This window comes from Macaca mulatta, chromosome 1 (genome assembly GCF_049350105.2).
Source record: "Macaca mulatta isolate MMU2019108-1 chromosome 1, T2T-MMU8v2.0, whole genome shotgun sequence".
NCBI classification, from domain to species: Eukaryota; Metazoa; Chordata; class Mammalia; order Primates; family Cercopithecidae; genus Macaca; species Macaca mulatta.
Window position 1 is genome coordinate 129,981,745 of NC_133406.1, and position 25,181 is coordinate 130,006,925.

Below are 25,181 nucleotides of genomic sequence, written 5' to 3' on the forward strand. Positions count from 1 at the left end.
TCTGAATGATGTGTGCCTGTCTCTCTCCCCTAATGCAGACAGCCAAGTGCTAACACTAGCAAGGTTAGTGATCTACATAAGAAGCCCGCAGAACTCACAGCAGACCCAGACCAGGGACATCACTGTGCCCTCACCTTCTGAGCCGGTCTCAGGGCTACAAGGAAAGAACCCCAGGCAGTTGCCTCTAGCTTTGTTCTCAGTCCTGCGAAAGATCCCTGCCTTCTCATGGCTGCCTGCAGCCCCAGCCCAGTATGCCACGGCCCCTGAGACCTCTGCTCCTCCGTTCTCCTCCAGGCAGAAGATGTATCTGCCCTGGCCTGGCATTTATGCCAGCCTGGCTTTTCCCTGCAGGCCTGTTCCCCAATTCTCTACCCTGCCTTCTTCTATGTCTAGGACGGAGTCCAGCACAGGAGTGCTGGGAAAGGGAGGGCGCTCTGAGACTCATTAACATGACAATTTGGGATGCCAGAAGAACCAACCAGGTTCCTCAGCAAGCAGCAGTCCCCAGACCCAACAAGTTACATTGCTCTTTCCTGTCTCCCAGACAGACCCCCAACCAGGCTTTAGGCTGCTGATCATGAGATCCAACACCAGCCCCCAGAGTTTTCTTTCTTTAAAGAATCTAAAGCCATCCTTCAGGGAATTTTTTTTTTTTTTTTTTTTTTTAGCTGTCCAAGCATAATGGGGCAAGCATCTCCCCCATTTTCCCCTTCCACCTAAAGGGGTTAGGGAAACTGGATTTACTTGGGGAGGAGGTGGTAGGTCTTGCCTAAATCAACCTGTGCTTCCCCCTTCCTTCATACACCCATTTCAAGCAGTAATCTGAACCAGGGCTTTCTGGAAAGAGTTTGTGCTGCAGCAGAAAGAAAAGCGGCAACAAAAATCTGGTATAATCACCAGCAAGCCTGTGGCTGGCCACTGGCCGTGGGAGCCTCCAGGGCCTAGAACATTAGGCCCTTTCTGTTTAATTTTCTTCTCACCCCAGCTGAGGCCAGGACATCCCAGGTGTGCAGGAAGTCTGGGGGGCACGGCATTCTCCCTGGGAGAAAGAAGGCCTCTCCTAAACCTGGAAAGGAGGCTGGATTGTGGTCTCAGCTTTGCCTCTTCTGAGCTGAAGATGCTGAAGCCTATATCCTCCTCTCTCCAAGTGCATAGTTGTGGGCACACTGAGCTGCTGGGAGGATGTAAATGAGGTGGCATCGCATGGAAGCATCTAACAAAACCCACCCTAGTTTCCTTCCTCTCAACCTTGCCTGCCCCCAGCAAAAGGCCAAATTTCAGCTCTCCAGGACCGTAGTCCTGTGCGGAGTGGAGGGCAGCTGAAGATAAGGCGGCCTGTGCAGACCAAAGAAGGTGGTGGAGGAGCTGAGCTGGGCACCCCACTCACTGGAGGGGATGCGGCAAAGCAGGCAGCTGGGACTGGGTCCAAGTAGTAAGTCAAGTGTGTGCAATCTCCTGATGGAGCGTGCAGGGGAGAGGGTGGGAGTGTGTAATTCCCCTGCAGGCCTCGGAGGGGGGTTGAGAGGAAGGCGGGAACAATCTGCGGTGGTAAGGTAAGTCAGGCTCGGTCCCTGCTCCTCCCAGCCCCTACACGCCACCCACCACGGCCCCTTGCAGACCCAAGATGGGGAGACATGGGCTCCTGCCACTCACCCTAGCCGCCCGGGAGGAGTAGGGATCCTCGAAGAGCGCCCACATGCGGGGCTGCCAGCCGCGGCAGCCCCCAGACCCGGCGCCGTGGCCCGCGCCTCCCTCGTGGGGGCCCAATCGCTGCAGGGCCAGCTCCCGTTCATCGTCGCCGGCCTCGTCGCTGGGCCCCGCGCCGCTGCCGCCTCCGTCCGGACTCTCGAAGATGTCGAGCGCCTCCTCGGCGTCGCGGTGCTGCCGGTAGGTCATCCAGCAGCAGGGTTCCACGTCGGTCTCGTCGATGCCCCAGAAGGTGAGCTCCTCTTCGAAGAGCGGCCCGCACACGTCGGCGGGGCAGTGCAGCTTGCCGGTGCGGTAGTAGTTGAGCACGTAGGCGAAGACGCCCGGGTGCCTGTCGAAGAAGAACTCGCAGCCCCCGCCGCCGCTGCCGCCCGCACCGCCGCCATCGGTCTCGGGCCGGCCCCCGCCGTCGGGGTCGGCCAGCCAGGCGAGGCGGGTTCCCGGTAGGGTGCGCAGGGTGCTGCGGTAGGTCTCATGTCGCGTGCCGCCCACGTTGATGATGATCTTCTCCGACGCCTCGCCCTTGGCCATCTCCTCCTTCAGACATGTTTTGGACGGAGGCTTGTTCCCCGACTTGCGCCCGCGGTAGGAGGAGACACACACCGAGCTGATCATAAGAAGCGCTGCGGGGCTCCGGCTTGGGGCGGCCGCTGCCCTCCAAACACCCTTCCCGAGGAGGCAGCGTCAGACGGGGGAGGGGGAGGAGACGAAGAAGAGGCAGGAGACGGCGGCGGCCCCCTCTGCGGCGTGGCCCTGCCCCTGCCTATCCCCCCTAGGACGCGGAGCGGGAGGAGTTGGATTTCTCTGGTGCACAGGTGGTTGGGGTTAGGGCAGGAAGCTCCGGAGAGAGGGAGGCGGAGAGAGGGAGGACGCGGGGAAGTAGAAGCAAGCACACACGCGGTCCCCCGCTAGGACGGGACAGACAGACGCTCTGGGCCGGGGACACGCCCCCGCCGTCACCCCGACCAAAGACAAGGAAGCGCACAGTTCAGGCGCACCGCGAAGGTCCGGGGCGCTTGCGCTCACACTCACACGGGCCACCCTCCGGCTCCCAGACCGCACCAAGCCCCGGAGCAGCCGGCTTCCCCGCAGCGGCGGCAGCGCAGCAGCAACAAGTCCTCCGAGTGGCTGCCGGGGCCGTGCTGACACTCTCACGGCAGCCGGAGCTCCGTGGGCCCGGGCTGCTTGCGGTCAACACGAGGCGGCGGCGGCGGCATGTAGCCTCTTCCCCCCATTCATAAATCCAGCGCCGGGCGAGGAAGGCAGGCGGGGCAGAGCAGAGCGCGGCGGCCAGGCGGGCGGGGGCTGCGCAGGGGCTGCGCAGGGCGAGGCGGCAGCTGGAAAACAAGCGCGCCCGCAGGAGCGAGCCTCGGGTCCTGCGTCCGCGGCTGGGAGCTGAGCCGGACCCGGCGCAGCGCTGCGGGGGCCGAGCTGGGGCGGGGGGGCCTCAGACGGGGCGTCCTGCGCTGCGCGGCGCCTGGGGGGCGGGGCCGCTCTGGGGAGCGGGGCTCTGGGCACTGACGAAGGAGTACCCGGGGCGGCGGCCGAGCTGCCAAGGACACCTGCAGGCTTCCCGCGCCGCGCGGAGAGGGAGCCTCAGCGCAACGCCCCGGCGCCGGGTTCCTGCGATCTGGCGGCGCTGGGAGCCACGCCATCTACGCGTCTGCCCATCTCCGGGCGGGGCGCCGGCCTTGGCTCGCGCGCGGCAGGGGGCGGGCGCGAGGTGGCATAGGGGAGGGGGCGTCTCGGCGCTGGTGGGCTGGGGCCCTAGGGGCTCTTGGTCTCCCTCCGGCGCTGGCAGCGGCCGCCACGCTCCAGTGGCGCCTTTTCTCCGGGGCCCCGCCTCGCCCAGGCGCGCCCTTCGCGGGCGGGGTGGGCGGGGCGGGGCGCGGCGCGGGGCCGATCCGGCTACCTGCAGGCCCCGGCGACCGAGCGCAGTCTTCCTCCCCGGAGCCGAGCCCAAACCAAACGCGTCACCTCCTCGCCGCCAGTGCCCAGCCCAGCGCGCCGCCCCTGCGCGCCTCCGCCGGCAGCCCCTCCCGCCCCCCTCGGCCTTGCTCCCCGCCTCCCCCGGGCCCGCAGCTCCTCCCACTGCAGCCCGCAGACACCGAAGCGCTCTCGACCCCTGACCTCTAACCTCCGCCCGGCTCCGTCGCCCCCTCCCCGCCAAGCTGGTCGAACTGTTGCCGTTTCACTGCGGCTGATGGAAGGCCAAGGAAGAAAGAGGGTAGAGACTCTGTCGCGAGGATCAGGCTGTCCTCTCCTTTCCCAGGCACCGTGTTGGGGCCTTCTGAGCACCCCGCCCCGCATCCTGCGCCTCGGAGGCCCAGCGGAGCCCAAGACGCCCATGGTCTTGATGCTCTTCGCCTCTGTCCCAGCCACCAAAGCCCCCGCGATGGAATGGGGGACGGGTGGCCTTGGGCAGAGAAACGCCTCTTGTGCCAGTTGGAAGGAAACCGTAGCTCTGGCTCTGTTCATCGCGAAACGTGTTATGGATGTGGGGTGGGTGGGTGGGTAGCCCTGAAAAGTCATTAGTTAAAGCCTTTGCTCGTCATTGCTCTGGGGTCCACATAGGAAGTGCCTGTGTCCTGCCTCATGACCCCCTCCTGCTTCTACTCTTATTCCACCCATTAAAATTTGACTTTGCCTGTGTATATGCCTCCTCTCCCCTCCCTAACCCTGAGCTCCTGCAGGCGGCATTGTGCTTTTTCCATCTTGATAGCTCCCACAGTTCCTGCCTCTGAGAACCTGTTTGCTAAGTGATTGAGAAGCTGCCATACCCAAAACATAGGCACCAACAGGACTTTACTGGCCCTATCCCAAGAGCAATTTCCAGATTCATTTGTTTTTGTTAAACAAATGAATTTTACATTTGTAAAATTACCAGAACCTATTTTACATCTTCATATTAATCCCCAATGGTTTTTTTATTTTTTTATTTTTTTACAGCTTCAGGCAGCTTCCATGCCTGTCTGGATGATGTAAGGAGATCTTGAGGCAGAAATGAAAGGTAAATGACACACCTACCCTGGACAGCTGTGCACCTTCCCATTTCCAGATCAGGCAGTACCTAGCTCAACTGGGAATAACAAGACAAGGGCCTGTGTGTGTCTCAGGAAAGGTTAAAAGCCCAGTGCCAATGCAAGGGAGTTTTACAAGCAAGTCTCGTTATTAATGAGGCCAGAAAACCAAAATGGCAATGATCTTTGATGATCTGTACTGATACACAGGGGTGGTGTGTTAATCAGAAACACACATTTTCTGGCACCCCCTTTGTGCCCAGTCCCTGCTCCTCGAAACTGATGTTTGTATTTCAGAGTTTAGCTGGCTTTGAATTTGCTGCAGTGAAAAGAAATATCCCAAGAGTAACTGGGAAGAGAAGACCCGGGACACGCCAGAAGCTGGAGTGAGGAAGAAAGAACCACAGAATATTAATGTAATGAATACCTTTCAAGTCCTATCTGGTCTGTGTCCTGGCAAAGTCCCTTGGGGTCTCTCCCCTGCTTTCTGTCAATCAGGATGACTGAGCTCCGTCATTGGAAGAAAGGGAGTGTAGTGGGTAAGGGGAAAAAATCCATAGTATCCCACCCCGATTGACTTATTCACTCAGTGAATACTTATAGAATACCTACGATATGCCAGAAGCAGTTCCGGGCACTGGAAATACATCAGTGAATAAAACAGCCACTCGCCCTAGTAAATCTGCCCAACTGGTGCTTCCACTCTGCAGTGCTCGTGGATGGTGATGAGCACCTGGGGAGATGGGTAGAGGGAGAAAGTTTCCAGGGAAAAAGGAGGCCAGGAGGGGAGGGAGGGAGATCAGAAAGCTGGGACATGGGCATGGGAACCTAGGAAGAGCTGACAAAAACAGAGGGCCCAGCCTGAGAGAGGCAGCTGGGTAAAGGTGCGTGGGACCAGGTCTCCTGGCTCTGTGCACTGACCAGCTCCGGAGAGGGGAGCTCAGGCTCAGTCCCAAGGCCTCTAGAGAATGCCTCACCCTTACTGGAGATTCATTCTAGAGCTCTGGGCTCACCTGTTACCTGTGCCTCTCTTTGCGAGTCGCTATGCTGCAGTTAGCACTATGGGACTTGTTCCCATCGGTTCTTTGTGTGAGGTCTTCGTGTTCCCTCAAAACGCAGAGCCCAGCTGGAGAAGCATAGGAGAGCCCCCTGCCCAGGCTACTGTGATACAACCTATGGATGTGAGGGTGCTGCCCCCTGGTGGTGCTAGGATGTCCTGGCTCCAGACCTTGCCCTGATCTCTGGGGGCTGTGATGTGGGCAGATGGGGTGGCAGCTGATTCTGGGCTTCCTGTTGATTCCAGGACCTCAGGTACCTCTTCTAGCCTAACTTTGCCATTGGGACTCTGCCTACCCCCTCCCTTCTTCATTCCTCCAAGAACCTTGATGCCTGACAGGCTTAAGCAAGACCACAAAGCAACCACTATTGGAAATTCCTAGTTCCCCAAGCTTCTTTCCCTCAGTTTCACCTTTTCTCTTCTGTCCTCTCCTGAGTGTCCTGGTTTCTTCAGGCTGTCAGGGAAGAGCACCTGTCTGAGAGCCAGTTCACAGACAGTGTCAGCCACAGCGGATTTCCCTCATCAGGGGTGAGGGTGTGGCGAAAGAATAGGAAGAGAGGGCCATGGGAGATTCTAAAGGGGCACCGATGGAGGCTGTCAAACACCTGCACCCTTTCCAGGCCCACCCCCCCCCCCCACCATAATAAGGTCCTCACCCTCTGAATGCTGAGGCTGACCCTGTCCATAGGAAGCTGAGAGCCTGAAATCAAAGCCATTTACCCTTCCCCTTTCCACACTGGGAGCTTTGTATGGGCTCAGCCTCTTTAGAATTACTGGAGCCATCCAATCTCCTCTCCATCTTCCTTCTTTGAAACCCATTTGTGGTGAGGGTCTGTAGGCCAAGGCAAGGTCCTATCCAGTGGTGCTCACACTTTCCCTTTTTGGTATTCTAGCTCCTGCCAGGGACTGACCCTCCTCCTTCAGGTCCAGGCCAAGGAGCCAGCATCCTTTCCCAGCACGCCTTGCTCTCTCCCAGCCTGGAAAATTGAATTGCTTTATCAGAGTCATTGGAGGGTGATAGGGCCTCACCGTTCAGGGGGGAACAAGAGAAGGGAAGGCAAGAGCAGGCTGGCAGCCTCCTGTCTGCGTCTCAGCTCATGTCATCCTGCCTCCCCCCACCCCAAGCAGTCTGCAGAGACTTGCAGGCTCCAAATCAAAAGTGAGAGCCTTCCGGCGGGGGGAGGGGTTGTAGGTCGGAGGAGGCTCTGGGAAGAATCTAGCCCCAGTGATTCAGGTCTTGTGAAGATCAGTAGAAGGGCTCTGCCTCAGGACTGAAAGCAGGGTTGGGTTGCTGGGATAATATAATCCCAGTGAAGTTGTATCTGGGGCTCAAAGGCAACCTTTGAGGGCCCTGCTCTTAAAGCGAAGAGACCAGAAGCTCAGGCCTGGGCAGGGCTCGGGGCCTCATACACTATGGACATGGAGTCATAGGGTTGGAGGGGACCTGAGTGTTAGCTCATGGACACATTCCCCCCACTTAGGGATGTCAGGCCTAAGCAGCAGCAGCGAACTCTGAGAGACTGAGCTAGGGCTGGGGTTGGGCCAAGGACAGAGAACGACGTGGGGGCCACCAGCTGAGTGGACCCTAGAGGCCTCCTTGTTTAAGGCTCCTAGGCTGGGAACTCAGCCTGCATCCAGAGAGTACCCCCCTGTCCCCGCCGGCCGCCCACCACACACACGCTAGCCCAGGGTCCGGCAGGCAAGACCCCTTGACACTTAGCATTTCTCCATCTATAAAAGTACAGATTCCTCCCACCTGGGCTAAGTTCCAGGAAAAACTGGTTCATTCCATTAGAGTAGTTAATTAGTCCTGATGGGCCGGTTCCCTCCAGCAATGTCCTGGGGAAAGGGGAAGCAGCTGTCTGGCGAGGCAGGCCAAACTCAGGTTCCTTTTGGGTGCCCCTGAAGTCCAGGGATTCTTCCCTGCTTGGGTCAGCCCTGGGCAGAATGGAGGGACCCAGAACCCAGGCAGCTCAGACCCAGGGACAGAGAGCAGATCCCCACTGAGTCTTTATGCTCCGCAGCCAGCACTGTGCCTGGCGTGGATCCATCTTTGTAAGGGTTTGTGGTTGAACGACAGGCATAGTCTCCCAATCTCACAGGTTTCTTCCTACCTAAGATGATGTAAGTAAAGAATGCAGCAGCGTGCCTGGCACCAGTGAGTGTGCCAGGAGGGGAGACACCCAAGTCAGGTTGTGACTGCCTCTGCGAGCCAGAGACTCTTGCCTAGTCCTTTGTATATTCCCAGTGCTCAGCACAATCCCAGGCACTCAGAATACCTGATTCATGCTTGCTTGATGCATGGAATTAATGAGGCGGGGGGTGGCGGGGGAGGAGTCCTCCCTGTCGGTTCCTTGCTGTGTGGCAGAGAATGCACTAGATTGGGAGTCAAGAAACCCAGGCATTGGCCCCCAGTCTTCCCCTTGCTTGGTTGTGGGAAATCTGGTCTTTTCCTCTTTGGGCCTCAGTTTTCCCCATTGTTATACAAGGAGGTTTGGCCAGATAATCCGTAAGGTTCATGTTCTGGTTACTATTGTTATGAAACAAATTACCCCCAGTATGTAGTGGTATAAACCCAACAGTCATTTTATTTTGCTCATTATTTTATGGGTCAGGAAATTAGGAAGGGCTCAATTGAACAGTTCTTGATTAGGGTCTCGTGCAGCTACAATCAGATGACAGCGGGCTGCAAACATCTGAAGCTCAGCTGGGCTAAACGTTCAGTATGATGTGTTCATGTGGCTGGCAGTTGACACTGGCTGTTGGCTCGAAGCTCAGCTGAAGCTGTCAACTTAAGCATCTGCAAACATATCGCTTCCCTACCATGGCAGTCTCAGGGCGGTTGGCCGTCTTACATGGCAGCTGGCTGCCTCTAGAACCAGTATCCCTAGAACACCAGCTGGAAGTGGAACGGCCTTTCCGAATCTAGCCTTGGAAGTCATATAGCATCATTTCTGCTATACCATGTTGGTCAGAGGAGGCATTTGCTCACCCAGATTCAAGAGGAGGAGGATAGACTCCACTTTTGATGGGAGAAGTATTAAAAAGAATTTGGGGCCTTTTCTTTGTTAAAACAACAACAACAAAGAAAACAAAAACAAAACCCCACCATAGCCTTGTGGTCTGTGGAATACTTTAGCCTTGGCCCAAGTCCCTATGACTGGAGCTGTCTGGTGGTGACTGCTGGGGTGAACACGATAATGTACAGGATCAGTGAGACCCCCACACTCTGATACTCCCTTTCCTGGAGAGAGTTCCTTTCCTCCCCTCCTTCCTTGGCTTCTCTGGATTTTAGGCTGAAACTGTCCTTTGTGAATAGCTTTAGGAGATGGCTCATTGCATGGGTGATGGGGCCCCAGAATGAAGCAGGCCCCATGGCCTTGCCCAGGATGGCAAGAAGGAGGAAATATTTAATGAGCACCTATTGTATCCCCATATAGAAAGAAGTCGATACTGTATTCCAGTAGATGTTACTGATGAAGTTCATTTTTCCCTCATACCATCTCTAAGGAAGATATTTTATTGTCGTCCTCCTTTTACAGATCAGAAAATGGAGGTTCCAGGGTTTAAGTGGCTTCCCCAAGGTGGTATGGTTGGTGACAGACCCATGATTCAAACCACTCATGCCACCTGCCCTGGGGCAAACCTGAGGCAGAAGCGGGGGCCTCACGTGTCCTCCCGCATGCCCTTCTCATCCTCCTCCCTGACTGCTCCCTCCACCCAGGGCCCAAACTTAGCCACTCACCTCCCCACCAGAAATGACCTGTTGTGTGTCCAGTTCTGTGTCTCTAAGCTGATAGCCCCTCAGGAGGAAGTTCCGCCCAGGTGCTGGTGACTGATGACAAAGATCCCTAACACTCTAGAATCGGCCCATAACATAGGCAGCCAGATTTTCCCCACTCCCCCATCAACAAGTGGGGGCTTCTGTGTGCCCTCCCCTTTATTTGGGCAGATATTGTGACCCACAGAAGATGGTGGAGGTACTGCGCCATTTTCCAGGCCCAGGCCTTAAAAACCTGGCAGCTTCCACGTCCTGTCTCTTGAGATGGTCTCTCTGGGCACCCTGAGCCCCTCAGTCAGAAGTCTGGCCGAGTAGCCATGCTGGAGAGGCAGTGGTAGCTGTTCACTCCGGCCGGCAGGCCCAGCTGAACCCAGTCTTCCAGCCATTCACTGGAGTGCCAGGCATTTGAGTGAATGTGAAGGCAGCTGCCTTGGACCCTCCAGACTACTTCGCTGCTAGTTGAATATCACTGAGTGACCTCGGTTGCCACCAAAAGAGTTGCTCAGACAAGTCCTGCCTGAATTCCTTACTCACAAAACTGCGTGATAGAATGGTTGTTTTAAGCCACTCAGATTTGGGGTAACTTGGAATACAGCAATAGATAACTGGACCAACATGTGTTATCTCACTGAATCTATTATCTCTGTTTTACAGACTAGGACATTTAAGCTCAGAGGGATTACGTGACTTGCTCAAGGCCTCCCAGGAAGCAGGAAGCTGGGTGGCATTTGAACTTGAACTTGAGAAGTATGACTCTAGAGCTCCTTCGAACCAAATCCCTTGTTATGCTGCATCTTGGCGGGTCTGTGTGCCCCTCCTGGCAGAAGGGCTCACATCTCAACCAAAAACATTATCTTCAACCAAAAGACTGATACTTTACAAGAAATGACTTTTCTAGCACCAGGCCATTTCCCGGTTTGAAAGATACATGGGGAGATGTGGAGTCATAGGGCAGGGCCCCTCCCTCTGCCAAACTCAGGACAGCAGGGGCTGATTTTATCTTTATTCATCTATAGCTGGCATGGAGCCTGTCCAGGGTGAGTACGTAATAAATGTTTGTTCAACAAATAAACTGACCCACAAAGGAATAAATGATGGAGAGGAAAGGAAGGCAAGCAGGCTACGATCTGGCGAGAAAGGTTTTCCTAACAGTATGGCGATTCCTCAAGGATCTAGAACTAGAAGTACCATATGACCCAGCCATCCCATTACTGGGTATATACCCAAAGGATTATAAATCATGCTGCTATAAAGACACATGCACACGTATGTTTATTGCGGCACTATTCACAATAGCAAAGACTTGGAATCAACCCAAATGTCCATCAGTGACAGACTGGATTAAAAAAAATGTGGCACATATACACCATGGAATACTATGCAGCCATAAAAAAGGATGAGTTTGTGTCCTTTGTAGGGATGTGGATGCAGCTGGAAACCATCATTCTCAGCAAACTATTGCAAGAACAGAAAACCAAACACCACATGTTCTCACTCATAGGTGGGAACTGAACAATGAGATCACTTGGACTCGGGAAGGGGGACATTACACACCGGGGCCTATCATGGGGAGCAGGGAGGGGGGAGGGATGGCATTGGGAGTTATACCTGATGTAAATGACGAGTTGATGGGTGCTGACGAGTTGATGGGTGCAGCACAGCAACATGGCACAAGTATACATATGTAACAAACCTGCACATTATGCACATGTACCCTAGAACTTAAAGTATAATAATAATAATTTTTTTAAAAAAAGAAAGAAAGAAACGTTTTTCCTGCCATCTGGTGGCTATTCCTGGAAGAACACTTTCTATGGCAAGAGAAGAAAATGACAGGTTTCGTCAGGGTCCTTGGCTGTGTGTGTGTATGTGTGTGTGTGAGTGCAAGCAGCATCATTCCAGCCTGGAGCTGGGTGGGGTGGGGGTGAGGCCTCCTCCAGGAGTCTGACTTCTTGCCTCTTTCAACGTCGGTGCTCCTAGAGGGTGAGGCAGGAAGAAGAGCTTCCCCAGGCCCCAGCACATTCCGTTCTTCACAGTGCTGAGTATTCAGTGGGTGTTTAATAAGTGAATACTTGGGGCTGGAATGTTAGAACGGGGTGATGTCAGATCCCCTAGTTCATCTTTACCTTCTACTGAAGTTTGCAAAAGGGATAGCTATCGAAGAGAGGGGCAGAACTTTATGCCTGTTCCAGGGGAGTCCACCCCGCAGCACCCAGGAGTCCCCTGCCTCCTAGTCCTCGCTTTCAGACCTCTGAACACTGGCACCTTCCCACCCTTGTCCTTCCCTGGGGTGGGCCTCCACACACCCTGCCCTTGCCAGGCTGACAAGTATGGCTTTTCCTGGCAGTCAGGCGGGACAGGAGTTTTCCCTACAGAGAAAACTTTAACTACCTTAAGGTGGTTAAAGGTCCTTAAAAGGCCGGGCGCGGTGGCTCAAGCCTGTAATCCCAGCACTTTGGGAGGCTGAGACGGGCGGATCACGAGGTCAGGAGATCGAGACCATCCTGGCTAACATGGTGAAACCCTGTCTCTACTAAAAAAAATACAAAAAACTAGCCGAGCGAGGCGGTGGGCGCCTGTAGTCCCAGCTACTCAGGAGGCTGAGGCAGGAGAAGGGCGTAAACCCGGGAGGCGGAGCTTGCAGTGAGCTGAGATCCGGCCACTGCACTCCAGCCTGGGCGACAGAGCGAGACTCCGTCTCAAAAAAAAAAAAAAAAAAAAGGTCCTTAAAAAAAGACCACCGAATACCATCCTCATTTCAGATGCAGTTTCACCTGGAAAAATCTAGACAGCAAAGGATCTCCCTCAGGAAATGGTTGCAAAGATGACAGGAAATTAGATACGTGGAATCGCTGGACCCCAGTAGGGCCCTCTGCAAGTGTATGCATTATTATTATTATTATTATTATTTTTTTTTTTTTGAGACAGAGTCTCGCTCTGCCAGGCTGGAGTGCAGTGGCCGGATCTCAGCTCACTGCAGGCTCCGCCTCCCGGGTTGACGCCATTCTCCCGCCTCAGCCTCCCAAGTAGCTGGGACTACAGGCGCCCGCCACCTCGCCCGGCTACTTTTTTGTGTTTTTTAGTAGAGACGGGGTTTCACCGTGTTAGCCAGGATGAAGTGTATGCATTATTAATACCTATGACAGTTCCTAGGAAAATACAGAGGTGAACCTGCCCACACTTCCCGTGCTGCTCCTCAGCCAGCCAGCACCCACAACCCCCTCAGCAGTCCTGTCCACCCATCCCAGTCCAAGCTTTTCCCCCCAAAGCTTCCCACAGGATCCTTGGCCACCCATCCCTCTCCCTCATTGCAAGAGCAGGTGAGAAAGGCAAGAAGGGTTTGGTAAGAACAGACACTTTATTGCACACCATGGTGGGGGAGAGAGGAAGAGGGGTCTAGGGTGACAATGCCTCATCCCCTCCCCTGGGCTGAGTGGTTTTGACCCAGGGCTCTGACCAGCCATGGGACACAGGGACTTGAATTGTTCTGAACTTATGCCAGAACCCAAAGTGACAGCCTGGTGTCTGTGCTTGGGTCTGTACAAAGCAGAGCTTTCAATGAGAAGGGGCCCTAGGCCCCCTCCCCCAGCCGAAGTCATCAGGCCCCAGTGAAGCAGCAGACCTCACATCTCAGGGCCTATTTGAAGGATACAGGGGTGCTCAGGGAGCCAGGTTCATTCTAACTGGTTCAGTTTCCAGCTCTTTTCACAGTGGGGAGTACTCTGGGGGAGTGGGATGGGGAAGTTGGGGTGAGGAAGGGCAGGAAAGCAGCCCTTCCGCCTGGTAATACCGTAGACCTGTGCAGTGCCTGGGACCATGGCTCCTGCATCCCAGTCCCATGACCCACACAGGCTGACTCAGAGCGGGGGTTCTCCTGGCACTGGGAAAGCAGCAGCCCCTGCACATGTATTGCTGGAGGGCAGAAGCCGACCTCACTGGCATTCACCGATGTGCCCTACCTGTTCAGCCCCCATCTGGGCCTCGGGCTTCATGCTGCCTCAGTGAGGAGGGCAGAAGGCTCCCTGAGCAAGAAGCTGGTGATGGGGCTGGAGGGCAGGCACAGGTAAGGGATCAGGAGACTGTTGACTCTTTCAGGCACATCCCTGCCCTGGAGTTCCCTCTGTCTTCTGGTGGGCACTGTTTGGACAGCACCAAAGCCAGTGGGGGTGGGGACCCTGTGAAAGGACTTGGGGACCTGGTCCTCTCCTGCTCCTCCAGGATTCTGGGGCTGGATCTTAGCTCATCAGGTGACCCCACCTGCCTTTGACTCCAAAGGCGTCAGAAGTACAGTGGGGAGGGGGCAGGCGGCCCTTTCCAAACACTGTCAGGACTGCATCAAGGGCAAATGCAGCAGTGCTGTGAGATCCCTCTTGGGGTCTCGCCATCTTAAGAATCCTAGTACTTTTCCTCTGGAGAAGAGCTAGCGATTCTACTGGGAACAGCAAGAAGCTGACTGGTAAATACATTTGAGGATTTTTTTTTTTTCCCCTAACGCCCTCCTTCCCTGTTTCTGGCAAACCCAGTGGTGTGAAGGCAATGAGTCACCAGCAAGAAACACATGCCTTTCCCCATAGCAGGGGGCTCCCGAGGCACCCTGCCGGCCCTGAGGCTCCCGATAGATAGAGGAGGAGGAGGCAGGGGGAGGGAGCATGGTCTTCAGGAAGGTGGTGAACACTGGGAGTCACAGATCAGCACGCTACACACACCCACACTCACGTATGTGCACACCACACACACACGCACGCACACACACACCCTGAGCTCTGGGCCCTACGTCTAACACACAGCGAAGACACAGCAAAAGCTACAGGGAGCACTAGCGCGCCCACACCTAGCAAGCATACAGCCCCAGCTCAGCCCCTCCCGCTGGGGCCTGGCCCAGCCACACGCTACAAAATTAAAAATATATCAAATATACAATGAAAATAGATCTGTACAGCACTGAGGATGAAAATAGTCCACCAGCCACAGTATAATATTGGGTTTGTCATTTAACAGCATTTACACCCACATGTACAGAGTGAATATACAATAGAAACAGAATATATAGAAGAGTATATATAGTAGAGTGTCTCTCCTGGGGCTTTGCTTTTCCTGTTGCTAATTCTGCTTGGGATTTGGCAAGGGGCCAGGTAGGAGGTGTGGTCAGGTGAGGGGGCCTATGGTGGGATGTTGTGCCCCAAAAGCTCATCTCTTTGAGAGGTGGGTCTCTCTCTCCCCTCAAACACTCAGGAAAGACAGGTAGGGCAGAGGGGGCTAGAAAGGGGAAGGTGTGGAAGAGGGATGTGTAAGGGAGATGGCAGGGCTGGGGGACAGACCACTCCCAGGCTTGGGGGGACAGTAAGGAACTCGGGGGTGAAGGAGGGCACCCTGATTCTGGTCTGTCCCTCCAGGTCCTAAGAGCAATCTGAGCTACAAGAGTGACTTGTGACCCTTTGTGAGGGTGTCTGGGTTGAGCACTGTGGCCTGTTTCTGCCCTGCCCACCAGAGCTCTCCGAAAGATGGAGCCAGTATTCCCTCCTTTATCCCTCCTTTCCTTCCTTCCCCTACCCCATCCATCCATCCATCCATCCATCCATCCATCCATCCATCCACCCATCCATCCAACCCCACCCCCCAATCCATCCGTCCGTCCATCCATCCATCCATCCATCCATCCATCCATCCATCCCTCTGCAGACATTAACTCTTGGGTCAGGTTCCTCCCTGGCTGCACTCTGAGAATGGGTTCTCTTCCAGAGGAGGCCCTGAAGGTAATGGAGGGTGGGGTCGCTGTTGTCAGCTGCAGCCTTCTGCACAGGCTGGCCTCCATTCTGAAGACCAGCCCTTGTCTTTGGCAGCCTCTACTGTCCACAGCACTGCCTGTGGTACTGGCCACTATGGGCCAGGAAGGCTTGGGAAAGGTTTCCAAGGTGTCTGTACATGATGTGCACACTGGGTGGCTGTGCTTGTGTAATAAGGAGAGTGAGTGGCGGCTCAAAGGGGCAGTGAAATTATCTGTCTTTCCCCAGGAGTGATAAGCCCCTGAACTCCGGGGACCCCTGTTCCAGGGGAAAAGCTGCCACTAGACAGAACATTGGACCCCAGGTGAGGAGGGCAGGAAGTGTGCTTCACAATTGTGCTCCAAACCATCTAATTTGTGCTGGGAACCAACAATGTGTGCTCTGGAAACCTCTCCTTGCACCGTTTCCTTCTGTCTCCAGGAGAGAGGCAGAGGCCACCACTGTGGGCTGGGGAGGGGTGCTGGGGACAGGGAGATGGCTAGGCCCTAATTGAGGTGGGGGAGGTTCTGGTCCCAGTCACTGCACTCCCAGACAAGATGCAGGAGCACACACCACCCACCCCAGCCAGGGCCAAGGACATGGGAAGATTCCACCCAGGGACCAGGGCAGAGGATGTTCCTCACCTTCTGCTACCAAGGCTCATGCTCAAGCCGAGGGCAGCACCCACCTCTGACAACAGAACTTGGGGCTTCTGCCTATGCCCTCCCAGTTCTGAGCCCTGAGCCCTTCTGCCTTCAAGCAGGTAGCCTCTTAGACTAGGAGCAACTCCGTCTGGGCTGGGCAGGATGGTGTCCTGCTCTCATGGCAGAGTGAGCTAAAGTCCACTCTCCTTCCCCGGCCCCAAGGCCTCTCACCACCACCATCTGGTGGCTCAGGGCACCCCAGAGCCCTAAGAACTGCAGGTGGCAAGTTACAGGAAGAGAGGGAGGTGAGTGACTCCTGCAGTGGCCACTTGGAATCTCCCAGGGACTGGGAAGCCGGAGTGATGGGTTGTTCCACTTACATGGCTGCAATCTGGTGGAGGCTCTTGGAGGGCTAGATGAGTGGGGTCCTGAATTGGGAAACAGAGCTGCTCCCAGCCTCCTGCTCAGGGCTAGGGAGCAGAGTCTTCTGGGACTGAAGAGGGGAGTGAGGCAGGGCAGACCCTCTCTTCTTGGGCAAAGGGCCTGGCCTGGGCCTGGTGGCCACCTCGAGGAAGAGGCCAGGCCTGGACGAGTGGGCAGGTTGAGTGTGGGGGGAGAGGCGGGCAGGGCTGGGGCAGTGGTCACAGCTCCGACTCAGGGGTGCTGGCCAGGAGGTAGCCGCTCCCATAGCGTCCATTGGGGTTACCACCGGTTTCCAGGGGCGATGTGCTGCCAGGCCCCAGATAGGAACGGTGAGTGGGCATGGGGGAAGGTGCCTCACTGGGCACCTTGCTGAGGATGAAGCGGGTCTCATCGTTCTCCTCCAGGTTGGAGATGTCCTTCATCATGCGGCCCTTCTTGTAGGACACGGAGAGGGTGTTGGAGCCGTCAGAGAGCAGGTGGAAGTGCCGCAGGACGAACACCACAGGGATGGGCAGCGTCGCCACGACGATGAGGGTGATCAGGAGCGCCATGGCCCAGTTGGGGAAATACAGGTAGCGCTCGGCCGCCTGCGGGTGGGCTGCCTTAAGGGCTGCTGCCGGCACTGTGACAGCCCTCCCCTCCCAAACCCTCCAAGACTGCTCTCCTGCCCTCACCCATGGCCTTCCACTCCTCTCCCCTCCCACCATCCTGGCCAGGCACAGCCAAGGATGGGGGTTGACAGGGGTTTACCTGGTCACCTTGGTGAAAGGGTCTAGGGTGATTTCTACTATTATAAAATGAACTAATTCCACTCCACAGGCATGGAGAGAGAATATGGGTTAGAAAGACTGGATAAGTGCATTAATCTTTCTAAGCCTCAGTGTCCCCATTTGTGCTACAGGGATGATGCCACCTCTGTCTTTGGGCTGTTGTAGGATTGTGGTTTAGGTGTGAGGCACCTGGCAGGGCCTGGCACATAGCACCTGCCCTAGAAAGGTGTATCCCTATCTGTGGTTGCATTAAAGGCCTGAGAAGATGCAAATGTCCCTGGGGTTTGGGGCCCCAACCCTTACCTCCTCCTTGATCCAGGCGCTGTAGCCCGGGGGCGTGACCCCCAGCTGGATGACACTGGCTGTGGTGAGTATAGCCATGCATAGTGGAGACACGAACTTCCACATGTAGAAATAGAAGCGGTAGGGGCGGAAGCCCAGCATCTCCGTCAGCTCCTGCATGAACCTGCCAGGCATAGCAGAGGGTCCAGCAGTTGGCATCCCTCAGTCACACCTCCCTCTTCCCCCTTCACCATCTCCTCCAGAAAGTCCTCGTTTCCCAGTCCCTCCCTCCTGGGCTCTTCTATTCTTCACATTCAGTGCTCATTGTGTGTGGTCTGCCTGGCCCCTGGGAAGGCTCTACTGTCCTCCTCTAACCTCCTCTGATTCCGTCACATCACACCCCATCCAGAGATATGATAGGGCCCAGCAGACACACCCTGGGCAGGTGCACGTCTGTTTTATGTATAGACAGCTTGTGTGTTCAGGGAGTGCCTAGCCCTTTCACACTGGCCTGGCTGAAGGCTCCCCCTGCTGGAAAAGCGTAGAAGTGCACTTCTCTAGAGTCCAAAGGTAGAGAGCTGCCCTGACTTTCAAAGGTTTCTCACCAAGGGGTGAGCAGAATTCCGACGGCCAGCAGGCTTGAATGGCATACAAAAGAATCATCTTTACCTCAGTAACCCCTAACTGAAATATTGCATTACTTTCTATTATATTATGAATGCAAGCAACCACAGTAGTATTAACAATACCCGTGACTGTCGCCAATAGATTACAGATATTTTCATATTACATCCCAGCTATTGAAGATAGCGTCATTGTTGATTTTCGTCACTACTTCAAAGTTACTATTGTTATTAGATCTATAGCTAGATCTTGTAACAATGCATTAAAAATAAAGTGCTCATAATTACTATATCACAGATTTTAAACAATATTTCGCTATTTTTCAATATTATTAGTTTCTTATATAATCCTACACATTTTATCTTATGCATTTAAAATAACAGAAGGAGTACAGGGACATCACCAGACTGCCGAAGGAGTCCGGGACACAAAAATCAGCCAGAGTCCCTTGTGGCAGTGTCTTACAGCCCTGGCCCACAGCAGGTGGAAGCAGAGGAGTGTCCTTTCCCCCACTCCCTGTCCCCTCCTGTGCTCTCCCAGGAAGCAGATGGCCCCTGTGAAAGAGCCCCACTGCCAAACCGGGTCCAGGCATCAGGGAGGGTCAGACCGAGAGGGTTAGTGGAGGTGGGTCTTGCCAAGGACAAGGACAATGTGGTCACGGTCGATGCTAAGTGAGTCAGAGAGACGTAGTTCTAGAACTCCTGGGAACACGTATTTACCCTAACATGAGGGATGAGGCCAAGAGCTTACAGTAAGCGTACGACTGCCCTAGGCTTAGGCTGTGAGACCCAATCCTTTCTTAGGGCTGAATCCTCTTACTCTGCACGACCCCAGACTTGGGGCCAAAACCACACCTCATCTCATACCCCTATCTAGGCCCTTACAACTGTGAACAGGCTGCTGAAGTCTACACGTTCTCCAAGGGCAAGGGCCTATTGTAGACCCACTAAGCCCTTCATAAAAACTTAACAGAATTCTGAAGAGTTGGTACCCAGGAAAGGTGCTATGGTAATTTAAGGATGATGCCAGGACCTGCACCCAGGACACCCAGTCCTCAGACTGGCTCTTTCTCCCTGGACAAGTGGCCTTAGGCAGCCACGTCCTTGCACTATGCCTCGATTTCCCTAAATGACTTGTAAGGGCACTTTCAGCTCTGCCATTGTGACTCTATAATCTGCCTCTCCAGGGAGTCATGACAGGACAGACCCCTCCTCCCGTCCCACATTTCCCCCATGTCCCCCTTACTTCTTGGTTCCATAAATCCAGGCCACAGCGATGTTCTCAAGGATGACGATGAGAGTGAGTGGCAGGGTGGCCGAGTAGTCATCGAACATGGTGACAAAGTAGTTTCCGGAGCGCTGGACGAACAACAGCCCCACGAAGAATGCAAAGACACAGCAGCCCACTACAGAGAGCCGGGAGGCCGGTGTGGGGGCAAAGGTGCAGGGTGGGTGGGGCCCTGGGGGTCTTGGGGCACCCAGGCCCCTCCCATCACATCCCTCCCCCACACATGCCTGCAGCCCTCCTGCCAGCAGGCCCAGTCCTGCACAAGGGATCCAGATGCTCAGGTTCTGAGCCCCGCTCTACTAGTCGGGGAGCAACTGAGGAAGACGTTGTGTCTAACTTTCATCCCATGCCTCTGCCCCAGCACAGTGCCTGGCAGCAGGTGCTCTACTTAATTGCTGCATTTAACTTAAATGATTCATCTGATTGTTCCCAGTCTTTTTTCTCCACCTCGGTTTCCCCATTTGAGAACAGAAAGATACCCGCTCTAGGGATGCAGGTGAGAGGTATCCCTGTATGGGCCCTAGATCAACTCAGCAGACCCCGAAGGGAACTGTGGACACAACCCGGGACCAGAGTGACAAAGATGGAATAGGGCGCAAGGCCAGTGAGCGCCCCTGCCCAAGACGACTCAGCACCCCTGCCTGAGATGACTCAGCAGACCCTTGGGGAGAGGGGTAAGTGAACCAACAAAGGGGCCTAGGTGCAGGCCTCCCAGCTCATGTTTGCTCCACATTTCCAAGTAGCTTTCTCTTCCTGGCTTGAGTGCTCGTCACTGAGCGGCACAGCCAGGCTCCAGCTGTGTCCCAGTGCGGGGTGGAGCCTTCTGGGTGTGGGGTCATGAAGGACCCAGTCAGAAGCCAGAACGGGATTGCTGTCCACAAGGGCAGCCTGCAGAGCCCGGGCGTGGGGGCAGGGAGGAGTTACCTGTGAACATCTCCTTGGGCACCTTGAAGGTGTCGATGATGGGCGTGGTGATGCCCGCCATGGTCCCGATCATGCTGCCGAGGCCCAGGTTGATGAGCATCAGGAAGAACATGACGGACCAGAATGGGGAGGCGGGGAAGTGCGTCATGGCCTCAGTGAAGGCGATGAAGGCCAGGCCTGTGCCCTGCACGGACTGAAGGCGGGGTGGAAAGCAGGACCTGTGAGGTCACCCCTCCCCGGGCAGACCGCTGCTGCCTTTCCTCTGCCCTTCGAACTTTTGGAATAACTATTCCCTCTTTCACAGGGGTTCCCACCTCCACCTAAATCCTGTTGATTTTGGCCAGTGGGTCTCGAACTTTAGCAGGCATTGGAATCCCCTAGAGGTAGCTCAAAAACACCAACTTGAGAGTTCACCTATGGGGCCTAGAATCTACAGGTTGTACCAGAAGCTTAGGTGATTCAGATGAAGATGCTCATGTTTAGAAATACATCAGCTCAGGACCCTCCTCCTCTAAGATGTCTTTCCTGATTGCTCCAGCCACACTGTGGCCGCTCCCAGCTCAGAACTTCGGAACTGCAGATCTTCATGCAGTGGTCTCAGCCTCGCCTCTCAATGGAGGCACGCTGGAGCCTTTAAAAACACCGACACCTGGGTTTCACCCCAGGGACAATGACTAGACTGGTCTGGGGTGAAGCTGCGTGTCGGACTTGTTTTTTTGTTTTTTTTGTTTTTTTTAAAAAAGCAAAAACAAATAAAACCCAGGAACTCTAATGGGTAGCCAAGGTAGAGAATCACCGCTTTAATGACTGGGCCATGCTTGTGGCTCAGGTGACACACACTGCCCCCTGTCACTTATACATTGCCCTGTAATAGTCAGTGATTATAAGGGAACATTTCTTCCCCACTAAGTGAGTGTATAATTCTTGTCATTTGAATGCTATCGGAGTTGTATTTTATGAAAACACTGCTATAAATTTAGTTTTATTCAGAGAACCAGGCCATGCCCATGAGAACTGGGCAGGGTTTTAGAGAACGTGAAAAGGGGAGGTCCTTTATGCTGCCAGTCACCTGGGGAAGAAACCAGGGCAGGGGACCCGAGATTGGGCTCTCTTGCTCTTGATCCCCGAGGAAGGGGTCAGGGTGCAGGATGCAGCTCCCATAGCATTAGGACGGTGCCAGTCCAATGGAGCTGACTTTTAACATGGAGCCCAGGGAAAGCACCCTCTTCCCTGGTCCCATGAAGGACAGGGTTGACCCAGGCTGATAGGAGCTGGCTCTGCCCCATGTGAGCCTTGGCTCCAGCCTGGTTCCAAAGACGCTGTGGGTATGTCCCTTTCCTGTTACCCCTTCTAAGAGAACAGTCATTTTGAAAGTGTCCAGCTATGTAAGTATAAATAGAAGCAAGGTGTCCTAACTTGGGCCTGAGCATTAAGGAGGAGTCAGCACCCCCAGCACCACCCTAAAGTCTAAGTATCATCGTGGCAGTGAGATTGGAATGGGGACAGTGGGGTGAGGGCTAGAAGCATGAAGGAGTGGTTCTGAGCATGGGCTCTGGACCCAACTAACTGGATTTGAACCCTGCCTCGCTCACTTACTAGTTGTGAGACCTTGATCAAGCCCCCACCTCATAGGCTACTCATCTGTAAGGTAGGGAACACTATGAATACTCAATTCATAGAACTGCCTTGAGCATCAAAGGAGATAGATAGCAACGGACAAACACTAACTTCAACACTTCTTTGATGCATACCAAGTCAAGGCACTGTTCTGAGTGCATTACCTATGGCAGTGATGGTGCACGAGAAGCCCACTCAGTAAATGGAAACATCATCCCATACACTTACTGTGACTTCTGAGAGGTGTGTGTCTGCCCTACTCTTTGTCTAGGCTCAAGCCTACCTCTGGGCAGGGACTTTGGCCAATACCTTTCTTCCCTTTCACTCTCTCCGGACACATAGCAGATCCTTGCTTACTAAGTAAACTAATGACTACCTGTCAGCATCCTGAGGCCTGAGCCCAAGCTCCAGCCAGCGACAGCTGCTCTCTGGGTTCCTGCCTGTCCTGGGAAGGGCAGCCTATCCCCGCACCTTGTCTAGCTCGTCCTCCAGAAGGCAGGGGTCAAGGCCCAGGGCTGAGAACTGGTCTTCCTTCACGGTCATGATGACATTGTACATCTCCATGTAGTCCTTTGTGGTCAGGTGGGAGAAGTTGACGTGGGGTGGGATGAGGTCCCGGCTCAGGACATTGGAGTTGAGGTACCCTAGGATTTTCTCAGCATTCCTGCAGTACAAAACCGAGGGAGCCAGGTAAGAAGGAAGGGATGGGCAATGGGTGAGATCCTGGAGGCTCCTCCCAGGCACCCAGGTGGGACCCTCATGGGCCACTGACAGAGGCATTTCTGAGCTTGTCCTTGTGGCCCAGAGCTGGTGGGGACAGAATGCTCCTCTGAGCTCCATTCCTCAGCCTGAGTGGAGGGGACCTCTCTCCCCATGCACACACCCGCCCCCTACTCCCAAGTAAGGTAGACAGGGAGGAGGAGGGACAGGAGGAGAGATGCCACCTACTCGACCACACACTTCTCATTCATGATGTTGGCCTTGAAGCCCAGCACAGCAAACACCACGAGGGTGGCCAACACTGATGTGAAGAAGTTGATGAAGGACACGAGGGCGGCATCGAAGTGGCAGTTGTTGTCCTGCTTGTTGTAGCTGGAGAAGGCAATTACACCACCAAAGCCCAGGCCCAAGGCAAAGAAGACCTGGGTGGCTGCCTCCCGCCACACCTGGGGGTCCAGCATCTTGTCCAGCTGTGGCAGAGGACCAAGGCAGGAGGAAGAAAAGAGACACAGAGAAGATGGTTTTATTCATGTGCATACCCCCTTTCTCACATGCACACCCCCTTTCTCAGCCTCAACAGGGTTCAGAGGCAGCAGCCCATAGTGGTAAGAAGCTGTGTGAACTTGGGCAATTTCCCTAACTCCTCTGAGCCTCAGTTTCCCCAATATACAGATCACAAGAGTATCAACTTCAGAGGATGATTGTGAAGCCCTGGTAAGACAACATACATGCCGAGTGCTTCCACAGTAATTTAACTGCTACCATGGCTTACCATGCAGCCATCATACTAAGGAACATCATCAAGGCCATCACATACGGTCATGTAGTGCACAGCTCTAGAGAGTGCCATTCACTTAGACTACGCTGTGACCGATGCCTCCTAGAGTCCTGCAGTGAATAGCTTGCACAGCAGCACAAGGAAACTGAGGATACCAGAATGTCCATGATGCCTTCTCCACCTCAAACTCCTCTACCTCATGGAAGAAAAAAACAAACCACCTGCTTCTCCCCACCACCACCCAAGCGGAAGCACAGAGCCTAGACAATTCCTGGAGAAAGGGCCCCCGCCTAAGCCTCCATCTGCCCTCACACCTGACGGGAGCCTGAACTGCAACAGCATTTGGATGGCATGGAGCAATTTCCAACCCATTTTCCTTTTACTGTTTGTTCCTTGGGGCAGGGACCAAGCCTTGGACCCAGCATGGAGCTTTAGAGTCTCAGACAGATCCAGATCCAAATCCTGACTCCCATGTTTAAATGGCTATGAAGCCTTCAGTAAGTGGCAGTGACTGTGTTATGAGCCTCAGTTTACTCATCTGAAAAAAGGGAATAGTAATAGAGGCTCTGAGTGAATGTGAGGATCAAATGTATAGCAACAAGTAATGCCTGTACATAGTGGCACTCAATCCTAACAGAATAATGCTGGCCTAGTCAGGACAGGGTGTTTTGTGTTTTGCGGGGGTGCAGGAAGCAAGGATTACTATTCACATTTTTAAAGGGTAAACTGAGACCCCAAAGATGAAATTGCTTGCTCAAGGTAATGGAGCTGGTTAGTCAGGGCAGAGTGGTTACTAAACTATAGATATTCTGGGCCAGGCCCCCACCCCCGACCCCAGCACCAACTCCTGACTCAGTTTGCCTATCACTTATACTCTTTAAAGCATTTTCCCCTGCAACCTGTGCTGCTGAGGTGAACCTAAGTGACCTCACTCCAGACAGACTAAGGAGGTAAGGAGCCAATTAGAGAGTTCACTTCCCTGTGGTGACAAGCCCTGTGTGGGTCCTGGCACCCCCCTTCTGAGTACCTGTGGGTAAGTCCACATCTGAACAGTGAGGTGTTGGACTTTAGGGTCCATCTGGACTTTACCGTCTTTAATATCACAGCCCTAAATAACATCCAGGACACAGGGCCCACCTGCCGCCATCTCTGAGCACCTGCTGTGGGCCAGGCCTGGTGCCAGGCAATGCAGAGACCATGGGGAACAGAGGCAAGCAGGCTCTCCGAGTTTACACTCTAGTTGGAGAGAGACACATTGGTCAAATGATCCCACGAACAAATGCTAAATTGCAAATGTGACAAGGGCTGTGAAGGCTGGGCACCCAGTGCTCCGAGAGCCCATAAGAAGGGGATTTGGACAAGTTGGGAGGCCAGGCAAGGCTTCCCAGAGGAAGAGGTCCTCAAGCTGACATTTGAAAGCTGATGAAAGCGAGGCCATGAGGGGAGGGTAGAGCATCCGGGAAGAAGCGTAGACAGAGGTCCTGAGATGGGACAGAGGATGGTGTGTAAAAGAGAATGGAAGGTGCCAGGGTGGCTGAAGCAGTGAGGGCGAGGTGGGGGCGGCACAGGTGGGGCTGGGAGAGGAGAGAAGTTAGATCAAAGGCCTGTACAGATCTTGTCTTTACCCTAAGAAAGCATGTAACCCGAGAAGCCACCAAGGGATTTAAAGAAGTGGCGACACAATCATGTGCATTTCCAAAAGAAGTAAGTGGATGCAGCAGACCTTCAAGGAAGCAGCTTCTGGGGTCCAGGCTGGAGGGGACAGTGGCTTTGCTAAGGGGCCGG

The 25,181-nt window shown here is 54.5% G+C and overlaps 2 protein-coding genes, 1 long non-coding RNA gene and 1 pseudogene across 12 annotated transcripts in view; 1 reads left to right on the forward strand and 3 right to left on the reverse strand.

Annotated features, from left to right (window-relative positions):
• Positions 1-3,699, reverse strand: part of KCNC4 (potassium voltage-gated channel subfamily C member 4) — a 69,570-nt gene extending 65,871 nt beyond the window's left edge. For all 8 annotated transcript variants that reach the window (XM_015147986.3, XM_077951836.1, XM_001099694.4 and 5 more), the window contains exon 1: positions 1,654-3,699. In XM_015147986.3, coding sequence (XP_015003472.2) covers positions 1,654-2,322 — 669 coding nt within the window. In that variant the 5' untranslated portion in view covers positions 2,323-3,699. The remainder of the gene's footprint in view (positions 1-1,653) is intronic.
• LOC144332184 (uncharacterized) lies at positions 1,304-11,333 on the forward strand. 3 transcript variants are annotated; one of them, XR_013399999.1, is made up of 4 exons: positions 1,304-1,432; positions 4,657-4,717; positions 5,025-5,143; positions 10,220-10,285. It is a non-coding gene; the product is annotated as an uncharacterized LOC144332184 (long non-coding RNA). The 3 variants fall into 3 exon arrangements; XR_013400000.1 differs by lacking the exon at positions 5,025-5,143 and having other exon boundaries at positions 1,426-1,553; positions 10,220-11,333; XR_013399994.1 differs by lacking the exon at positions 1,304-1,432 and having other exon boundaries at positions 4,586-4,717.
• A 1,574-nt stretch (positions 11,334-12,907) lies between these two features.
• Positions 12,908-25,181, reverse strand: part of SLC6A17 (solute carrier family 6 member 17) — a 51,460-nt gene continuing 39,186 nt past the window's right edge. The window contains exons 7-12 of the mRNA XM_001099500.5: positions 22,847-23,088; positions 22,370-22,562; positions 20,282-20,474; positions 19,316-19,475; positions 17,468-17,630; positions 12,908-16,981 (exon numbers count right to left, since the gene is read on the reverse strand). Coding sequence (XP_001099500.2) covers positions 16,613-16,981; positions 17,468-17,630; positions 19,316-19,475; positions 20,282-20,474; positions 22,370-22,562; positions 22,847-23,088 — 1,320 coding nt within the window. The 3' untranslated portion in view covers positions 12,908-16,612. The remainder of the gene's footprint in view (positions 16,982-17,467; positions 17,631-19,315; positions 19,476-20,281; positions 20,475-22,369; positions 22,563-22,846; positions 23,089-25,181) is intronic.
• On the reverse strand, positions 14,508-15,190 carry LOC144337499 (uncharacterized; annotated as a pseudogene).